Here is an 8,669-nt window from a genome sequence, read left to right as displayed (position 1 = left end):
CAGGACGGCATCCGGGGGCCGTAGCGGGATCGGCCCGGCGAGCTCCCGCGCGCCTGTGCTCAGCGCTGCCGACCTGCTGCCTCTTCGACGCCTTTCGTATCTCCGCCTCCCCTGCGCGCCACAGGGCGGCCACATCCCTGCGGGCGACGGCAACAGCTTTGTGCAGCCGCGGGCGCTGGCCACAGTGAAGCAGTGCTGCCAGGCGTGCCAGGCCATGGCGGCGTGCGGCGCGTACGTCTACGACCCGCGAATGCAGATGTGCTACTTTAAGGTGGGCACGTGGGTGTGTGCGTGTTGGTGGCGGTGGCTTTGAGAGATGCAGGGAAGGGGAGGCGGTAAGGTGCCTGCTGGCCGCACCTGCCATCTCCACCGTACTCACCTGCTCACCTGCTGCCGTGTGTGCCGCCCCCCTCTGCTGGCCCACAGTCGTCCAGCGGCTGGACCAAGGTGCCCGCCCCGGATGTGATGTCGGGCCTGGTGTACGATGCTGGTGCCAACTGGCCGCGCAGCACAGGTGGCCGCAGTCCTCCGGGGGCACCCCCACCGCGGCCAGCGCCCGGGGCCCCGCCCCCCAGCCAGGGTGGCAGCGGCGGCGGCATCATCAGCAAAGCCGCTGCGGCCTGGACGCCGCGGACAGGCGTGCTGCTGGTCCTGCTGTCAGCTGCTGCGCTGCTGCTCTAACACAGAATTACCGAAGCTTTCCCTCCTTTCAGGTCACCAGTGAGGCACTGCTGTTGTTTCCAGTTTCCAGCACTTGTTTCTGTTACTGTTGAGCGCCAATGTTGCAAGGTCCACAATTCAACAGCACCTTCAGAGCAGACTGGCCAGCTGCTGCCACATGTCTAGCGGCAGGTAGTGGCGGGCAGCCAGCAGGCAGCGGCGCAGTAGCGCCAGGTTGTCCACACTAATGCTCTGCTCCTGCGCAGCATGCAGCGCCGCTGACAGCCGCTGCAGCAACAAAGCTGCAGAGGCACCGTGCTGCCAGGCGGGGCTGGCCAGCAGCACCGGCAGGGTGAAGGGCAGGCTGTGCACCGCGGCATCTGACGGGCCAGCGGTGGAGATGTGGTCTGCTGCGATCTGGTCGGTGGCGCCTGCTGCCGCTGCTGAGCTGGCAAGGATGGCGGCCGCCAGCTGCAAGGCACCACCCACGCTGGCGCAGGCCTGCAGGGGAGCCGAGGGGTGGGCACATGCTCAGACGACTAACAGCTAAAGCAGGCGTCAAGATGTCTGAGATGGGTGGGGCAGCAGTGGCAGGTGCAGTATTACCCCACGGAGAGCGCAAAGGGGCTCACCCCGCATGCCTCCAGCACATCAAGCAGCCACTGCTGCTGCTGGCCTTCTGGCAGTGTCGCCACGGCGCGGCCCACAAAGGCTGCCACCAGGCCCTGCTGCTTCCAACTGAGACTGCCAGACCCGCTGCCACCGCCGGGTGCCGCCAGCAGCAGGTTACGGGGGTGCTGCAGCGCCCGGCCTTCCAGGGCGCCGTTCGCTACCAGGGCTGCCGTTGCGTAGGCCGCATGCAGCGGCAGCTGCTGCAGCACCAGCGGTTGCTGAAGCACCCCCTCAAGCTGCTGCCTGGGCAGCAGCTGCAGGCAGCGCAAGGCGGCGGCCCAGCAGCGTTGCTGCATGGATAGCAGTGCATCGGGATAGCAGCCCGTGCTGATCTGATACTCCTCGCTGTCTGTGGCTGTGAGGGCTGCTGTCAGGTGCAGTGGGTACTGGCCAGGTGCCGGAAGCAGCGGCAGCAGCAGCTCTGCCATGGCCTGCTGCGCTGCCAGCCGCAGCCCTGTGCTGGTGGCACTGGTGCCGCAGAGCAGCTGCTCTGTGGCATGCAGTAGCGGCAGGAGAAGGCGCTGGCTGGCAGGTGCGGCTGCCACATACTGGCACACTGCATGCAGTGCACCGACTGCTTGGGACTCAGGCAGGGCCGCCTGCAGCTGCGGGAGGCGGAGCAACACGCGGCGCTGGGCGGCGACTGCGGCAGCTGCCAGGCAGCGCTGGCCCACAAGCTCGGCCGCCAGGTCTGCCAGGTGGTGGTGCTGCTGCTGCCGAGCGCCCTGGTCAGCCACAAAGGACACCACCGCGTGCTGCACCTCCTCTGACGCCACTGCTGGCGCGTTGAATGTGCGCAGCAGGCGGCGGCACACAGCGCTGTAGTTCATCCCCGGCAGCCGCTCCGCTGCTGCAACGCAGCGCAGGATGGCAGCGGCATCCGCCGCCGCCAGCTCCTGACCGCCTGCAGCGCCGGCGTCCTCATCCCCTGCAGGCAGGGCAGCGGGGGTACCATGCCGGCAGTCTCTGCGTCACATAACCTTCTCCCAGTAGGCCAGGCGGCTGCATGGCTGGGCACTCCTCTGTCTGCTTCCCAGCAGCCTACCTGGCAGCACCCAGCGCCCTTCCAGCAGCGACTCCAGCAGCGGGCGCAGCGCTCCGTCTGGAGGCAGCTGGGCAAAGCCCCTGCTGCCACCTGCAGCCGCGCCGTGGGACGCAGACCCGCCGGCTGCGCCGCCTCCTCCGCCGCACCTGCTGGCATAGCAGAGGGCGGCCAGGGGTGCGGCACAGGCGCGGCGGGCCCGCGGGTTGCTGTCCCTGAGCGCCAACCCCTCCAGCACACCCACTGCAGGCGGGAAGAAAGGACGGGCAGGCATAATTATGGCCAGCAAAGCGGCTTCGGACGGAGGCCTTGCATTAGACAGAAGTGGATGAACACCTCAGCAAAGCAGGCCCTGCAGCGAACCAGCTTACCTGCGGTCTTGTACAGAGGACTGGCAAGGTCCACAACACCCTCTGTCAGCAGTACCGCTATTCCAGCTGCCGCGCCCTGCTTGGCAGCCGCCGCATGTGGCAGCCTGACAGCCGCATCTGGCACCGCCAGCAGCAGCTGCAGGACTGCCGTGGGCCCCTCCTCCGGTGTTGATGGCGTGAAGCCGTGCCGCAGGGCTGAGGCAAGGAGGGTGCCCGCTGCTGCCGCTGCGGATCCCACGACTTGACCGTCTGCTGCTGCTGCTGATCTTCCTGCTGGCTCATGGCTGCCGCCAGTCTTGGCTACAGAGAGCAACAGGCATAGGCTGCTGCTGACGTCCTTGCCGGGCGCCACGCCCGCGCTACATCCTGCTGCAGCCGACGCCTGCAGCAGGGTGCAGAGTGCTGCAGCAGCAGCCGGGCTTCCAGCTGCCGCCAACGGCTGCTGCGACATGGCGGCGGCCACCTGCTGGTGCAGTTGCTGCAGCAGGCCAGCCAGAGGAAGCGTCGCAGCTGCGGGTGGCAGAGCTACTGCCAGGGCCCTCCCTGCTGGCGGCAGTAGCTCATTAGCAACGTCGGCAGCCAGTGCTGGGAAGACAGGTGGCAGCTGAAGGTTGCATGATGCAGCTGCTTGACCGATGCTGCTCCCGCCAGCTGGCCACGCCGTGCAAAAAAAACTCAGCAGGCTGCTAAGCCCCTCCCGCAGGGGCTGCTCGGCGGCAGCAGGCAGGCCTCCGCTTGCAGGTGCAGCTGTGCCGCCTGCTGCTACCGCGGTGCTGCTGCTCAGGGCACTGCATGCCAGGCCTAGCCCAGTGGCAGCAGCAGCAGCTGCGGCTGCACCTGACGCTGCTGTCCAAAGGTCATGGAGCTGCTGCTGCATGAGCTTCAGCAGCTCCTGCAGCGCAGAGGGGCCTAACGCCACCCGCACTGACTCTGCGGTGGCGCCAAGAGCCGCCAGTGCGGCGCGCTTCACCGCTGCTGGCTGCTCCCCTGCTGGCGCTGCCGCGTCGCGCAGCGCACCATGCACCGCTGTGACCAGGGCTGGCAGCGGCTGCGGGGTGCAGCAGCACAGGGCAGCGGCAGCCCAAGCTGCATTGGCAGCCGCGGCGGGGGTGCTGTCGCCGCCGCTGCCACCCTCGAGCTGCTGCTTCACTGCTTCCCACACCTGTAGGGCGGCATCGGTGGCTACTTGCTGCTGGCCCTTTTGCTGTTCGTTGGTCTGCTTGCTGCGGCTGGCCGCCCGCACCCCCGCCATCCAGCGCCGCAGGAACGCGCTCCAGGCCGGCAAAGCCTCCGCCGCTGTTCTGGCGTCCTCGGTTGCTGCAGAGCCAGGTGCTGCCTGCTGCCTCACTACCTCTGCAAACACGGCCTGGTAGGCTGCTGCAGCCTGGCGGGCAGCCGCTGCTGCAGTCTTGCTGCTGCCTTCAGACGGAGGCGGTGGTGCATAGAAGAAGAGTACCGCCGCTGGCGCCACTTCCGGCAGCCGTGCCAGCAGGTCTGCTGCTGCCGCCAAGGAGCCGCCCAGCAGCTGGCTGGGCAGCACAGACTGGATTCGATGAGATATGGGAGCGGCTGCACCGCCAGAGGCGCCTGTCGCCGTGCTGGAATGGTGGCGGCTGGGGCCGGCAGCGAATCCTTCTGCTGCTGCAGGTCGGCGCCGCGTGGCATGCTCATGTGCCAGCGCTGCCCGCACCAGGGCCTCACACTCTGCCATTGCGTGCGCCGCTGCACGACGCACGCGGCCAGTTGCATCCCGCTGCTGCTGGGTCGGCTGGCGCAGCTCGGCGCGCAGCAGGGCAGCGTAAGAGTCCAGCGGGCACAGCGCACCAATCTCCTCGAGGATCCCAAATTGGAAGGCTGCCAGCGAGGCGTATGCCTGGCGGCGGACCTGCAGGCGGCGGGAGGAGCAGGCAGCTCAGCACATAATCCGGCAGCTGGGTGGACAGTGTAGCATCGCATGCATGGACAACCAGCAAGGCTGCAGTGTAAAAACTCAAATACAGTGTCCAGCTGCAGCTCATGCAAGGCCGCTGCTGCCGGTCAGCCCACCTGCGGAGCCTCGTGCGCTGCCGCCAGCCACAGCGCATCGATGATGGCGGCGGCCGGCTGGGGTTGCACCGCGGCATCCAGGGCACCACACCCCAGCAGGCGCACCTGGAGGAGGCAGCAGCAGAAGCGGTGGGAAGGGCAGGCGGCGGGGATCGCAGCGAGTCATCAGTACACCGCAATAGGAGTCAGCCACTGCAGTGCAAACGGCGGCAGCACCGTGTGCGCACCCAGGCGGCCGCTGCTGCTGGGTGATCGGGCAGGCGCGGCGCTGCGCGGTGCACCACGTGCCAGGCCGCGTAAAACTCGAGCACGTTGGCCTCGCACAGCAGGGCCACGCAGTCAAGGGCGGCAGCCTGCACGGCGGGGGCCTCGTCTGCCAGGGACTCCTGCAGGGTGGCATAGATGTGTGATGGGAGTGCTTGGCGGGGCGGCATGTAGCCAGGTGACAAGAGCTGAGCATGAGGCACGCCCGGAGGCACGCTGCACCAGCCACGGCCCCGCTGCCACTCGCGACACCTGGATCAGCCCAACCAGCTCTACGGCCTTGTCGGGATCGGAGGTTGCGACATCCCGCAGGCACTCAGCGCGTGACACGCGCAGTGCCAGGCCAGGCTGCTGCCCCGGTGCGGCAAAGCCTGCGGCGGTGGAAAGATGTTCAGGAGCCGTTGAGCTGCCGGACCGGTTTGCTGGGCCACCCAGGCCAGGAATTGAACCGCGTATGCAAGCACACAAGCAGCACATATACCAATGATTGCCGCCCGCAGCTGTGGGTAAGCCCGTCCGCCGCTGCAGCGCCACAGCCGGCACAGCAGGCGCAAGCCTGCTGCCTGCAGCACCTCAGGTGCGCCTGCAGAAGAAGAGAGTGTCCATACTTTTGGAACAAGGGTGGCTCCCTGGCTGTGGGCGCACTGCCTGGCAGGGGCGGTATTGGGATCCATCAATGCAGCAGCAGCACTAGCAGCAACCCTCAACCTGCATCACCTGCGCTCAGCAGCGGCTGCAGCGTGCGCAGCACAAAGGGCAGCGCAGCAGGGTGGCGCCCTGCCGCTGGCAGCGCCCGCAGCAGGTCCAGCAGAAGGCGGGGTGGGCGCTGACATTTGCCTGTAGGAGGGCAGATGCACGGAGCAGCGGTGAGTGGGCACTCGGCAGGGGTGTCCTGGCGGATGCAGTGCAGTGCAGGGGCAGCAGGCACAAAAGGCTGCCATCTACCTGACAGGAAGAGCTTGACTTGCCCCTGCAGTTGCTGCACCAGCAGCGGCAGCAGCGACAGTCCCAGCAGCGGCGTGGCAGCCAGCGCTGCCAGTGCGGCATGGAGTGAGGCACGCTGCACCGGCTGAGCCGGGTGCTGCAGCAAGGCGCAGGCGATAAGCAGCACGCCACCGTCCAGCTGCTGCTGGTCCCTGGTTGCCCTCCTGCCGCTGGTCGCACCGCTGTTGCTGCTGGCAGCGGCCGCCAGGGTCAGCTGCAGGGAGGCCAGCCAGTGGTGCGCCTCGAGAGGGTGTCCCCACAGCCTCTGCAGAAGCTGCTGCGCTGCACGAGCAGCAGCTGCAGAGCCATGGAGGCCGCTACTGCTGAGGGCAACGCTGGGTCCAGCTGCCTCAGGACTCCTGACCTGCACAAGCAGTGCCAGCAAGTGGGCTGCCCAATGCTTCACAAACTTGGTGTTGCTAAATGCCACCTCCTGCAGCAGCGGCAGCAGCAGCAGCGCCGCCAGCTGCTGAGGCTGCGGCTGGCCGCCAGAGCCTGCTCGCGCTTCGCCAGGCCCGGTGCCGGCTGCCTGTTGCAGCAGCTGGCCCAGCAGCGCCATCAACGCCTTGGCCTCACCGCCTCCCAGCCACCCTCTTGGCTGCTGCTGCAGCAGCAGGCCCAGATCAGCGGCGTACGGTAGCACCAGCTGAGGCCAGTAGGCGGCCAGGCGCGCCAATGCCACCCCCAACTGCTGCAGCAACGCAGCAGCCTGCGCCCGTGCAGCGTCGTAACACAGGCAAACCAGGTGGGCGGCGAGTGAGGCAATGGTGTCTGCATCTACACGGGGCAAAGTGGTGGTGGGGGCAGCGTGCCTATGTCAAGAATGCAGCATCGAAGCTGCGAAGTGGACAGGCACGTTCCCAGGTGTGCAGCATCGTCATGCTGCTGGCCGGCAGAAGCAGAGGCAGCTGCCTCGCACGCCCCACCTGGGTCCTCATCTGCGCTCTCCACCACATCCATCACATCCGCCACTGCCGCACTGGCAGCAGCCTCCAGCTCTGCGCTGGTGCCGCCGGCCGAGGCGCCCACCGTCGATGCTGTCAGGGAGAGGCGCAGCGCTGGAAGATGTGTAGCCAGGAATTGCAGTAGCTGGGCCTGGGCCGCGGGGCTGGTGGTGCAGCACGCAACACGGGCCAGCGTGCTGCGTAGCTGGGGTGGCATCAGCGGGTGCTGAGCGGCCAGCTGTGAGTCCAGCAGCACAAAGCTGAGGAAAGGGCGTAGCTGGGCCAGCAGCCTTTCAAACACCGCGGCATCCGGCACGGCTGCAGGGGCCGCCGCCGCCTCGGCTGCCCGCATCAGCAGCCGCGCCACTCCCAGCACCAGCGGCTGGCCGGCGCCAGCACTGGAGAGCAGCGCCTTGCTGAGCGGATGGGTGCGCCAGCCGGCGGGGGCTGGGCTGCTTGGCGGCACGGGGGTTGCTGGCTGCAGCTGGCCCTCAAAAAGCTGCAGCAGGGCGTCAGCCAGCACCGGCACGGTGTGGCTCCCTGCCGTGCTGAGCGCGGCGAGCAGCTGGTCTTGCACCCTGGCAGCGGCTGAGGCGCCGGCGCTCGCTAGCGGGAGCAGGGCCAGCACTGCCGCCTCCACAGCGGCCTGCAGGCGGCACGAGGAGGAGGAGGTTGGCAGCCAGCAAGGGCAGGGCCGCTGCTGCACGTGTGCAGGTTGCCCACCTTGCTATCGCAGGCCAAGCACTGCTCGACGGCCGCGTCCCTGTCGGCTCGCGGCAGGCCGGGCGTCTTGGCGAGGGCATCAAACACGCCGACCACCACTGCCTGCTGCACCGCGGGGTGCGGAACCTTGAGGCGCTGCAGGTGCTGCTCCAGGAAGACTGGTGTCGACATGGTGAAGGCGGCGGTGGTGGAGCCAGGTGGGGACGGCGAGAGGCGGCGGCGGTGACCGGATCAAGGGGCGGCCGGGAGGCTGCTAGGACTGATCCGGCACTTTTGATTGGTGATGGGCGGCATTGCCCAGATAGGCCTCCCGATCACCGGTCCCCTCCTGGCGGGGGTCATGCATCCCCCACCCATCATGCATTTCAGGCTTCATCTCCCTCAAACCTCCACCATTTTCCCTCTCGTTTGTCGTGATCGACTCCGGGTAGCCCAAATGCTTCATGACTCCCCCCAAGCTGCACATCAGCGTGCATGAGTCCAACCCTGGGAGGCGCCTTGACAATGAACAGCCGCGCAGGCAGGCATCTAAAAGACCAGGTCAGGCTCCTCCTATAAATCATCCCGGGCAGCGCAGCCGGCGCCATGCCGAGGCGGGGCCAAACACCTCGAGCAGCAGCGGCTGGTGGAGCGAGCGGCAGCAGCGCAGGCACGATGCTTGGGACGACAGGAGAGAGGCGGACGAGCAGATGATGCTGGCCACCACACCGCAGCGGGCGGCGCTGCAGGCGGGGCAGCGGGCGGCAGAAATCCAGCAGGTTCAGGCGCGGCTGGACAGCACGGAGCCACTGCGCTGCTGGCCCACAGCTGGCCGGCATGACGGCACTCTTTGCTGTTTCAGGAAGACTGGAACCATGCCGGCAGTGTATCACGGCCTTGGCGGCGTGGCGGGCTCCCTCGTGGTGCCCATTTTTGGGTGCACTTCGCACGGCGAGAAGAACGTCACAGCGCACCCGTCCAGGT

At 67.6% G+C, this 8,669-nt stretch overlaps 2 protein-coding genes across 2 annotated transcripts in view; one reads left to right on the top strand and one right to left on the bottom strand.

Annotated features, from left to right (window-relative positions):
• Window positions 1-681, top strand: part of CHLNCDRAFT_135909 (hypothetical protein) — a gene marked incomplete at both ends in the record, with an annotated part of 9,459 nt that extends 8,778 nt beyond the window's left edge. Inside the window, 2 exons of the mRNA XM_005846008.1 lie at window positions 125-271; window positions 427-681. Coding sequence (XP_005846070.1) covers window positions 125-271; window positions 427-681 — 402 coding nt within the window. The remainder of the gene's footprint in view (window positions 1-124; window positions 272-426) is intronic.
• Window positions 682-810: 129 nt separating this feature from the next.
• Window positions 811-7,877, bottom strand: CHLNCDRAFT_135908 (hypothetical protein; the record flags this gene model as incomplete). The annotated part of the gene is made up of 15 exons (XM_005845875.1): window positions 811-1,161; window positions 1,272-2,260; window positions 2,378-2,617; window positions 2,746-3,223; window positions 3,512-3,793; window positions 3,908-4,288; window positions 4,436-4,630; window positions 4,792-4,896; window positions 5,019-5,177; window positions 5,308-5,426; window positions 5,773-5,892; window positions 6,001-6,253; window positions 6,404-6,816; window positions 6,966-7,629; window positions 7,707-7,877. 15 exons carry the CDS (start codon window positions 7,875-7,877, stop codon window positions 811-813), a joined length of 4,920 nt encoding a protein of 1,639 aa, XP_005845937.1.
• Between the last annotated feature and the right edge of the window lie 792 nt (window positions 7,878-8,669).

The sequence above is a fragment of the Chlorella variabilis genome, assembly GCF_000147415.1.
Source record: "Chlorella variabilis unplaced genomic scaffold CHLNCscaffold_15, whole genome shotgun sequence".
Classification (NCBI taxonomy): domain Eukaryota; kingdom Viridiplantae; phylum Chlorophyta; class Trebouxiophyceae; order Chlorellales; family Chlorellaceae; genus Chlorella; species Chlorella variabilis.
The sequence above is the reverse complement of the archived record's forward strand: the minus strand, read 5'-3'. Positions and strand labels throughout refer to the sequence as shown.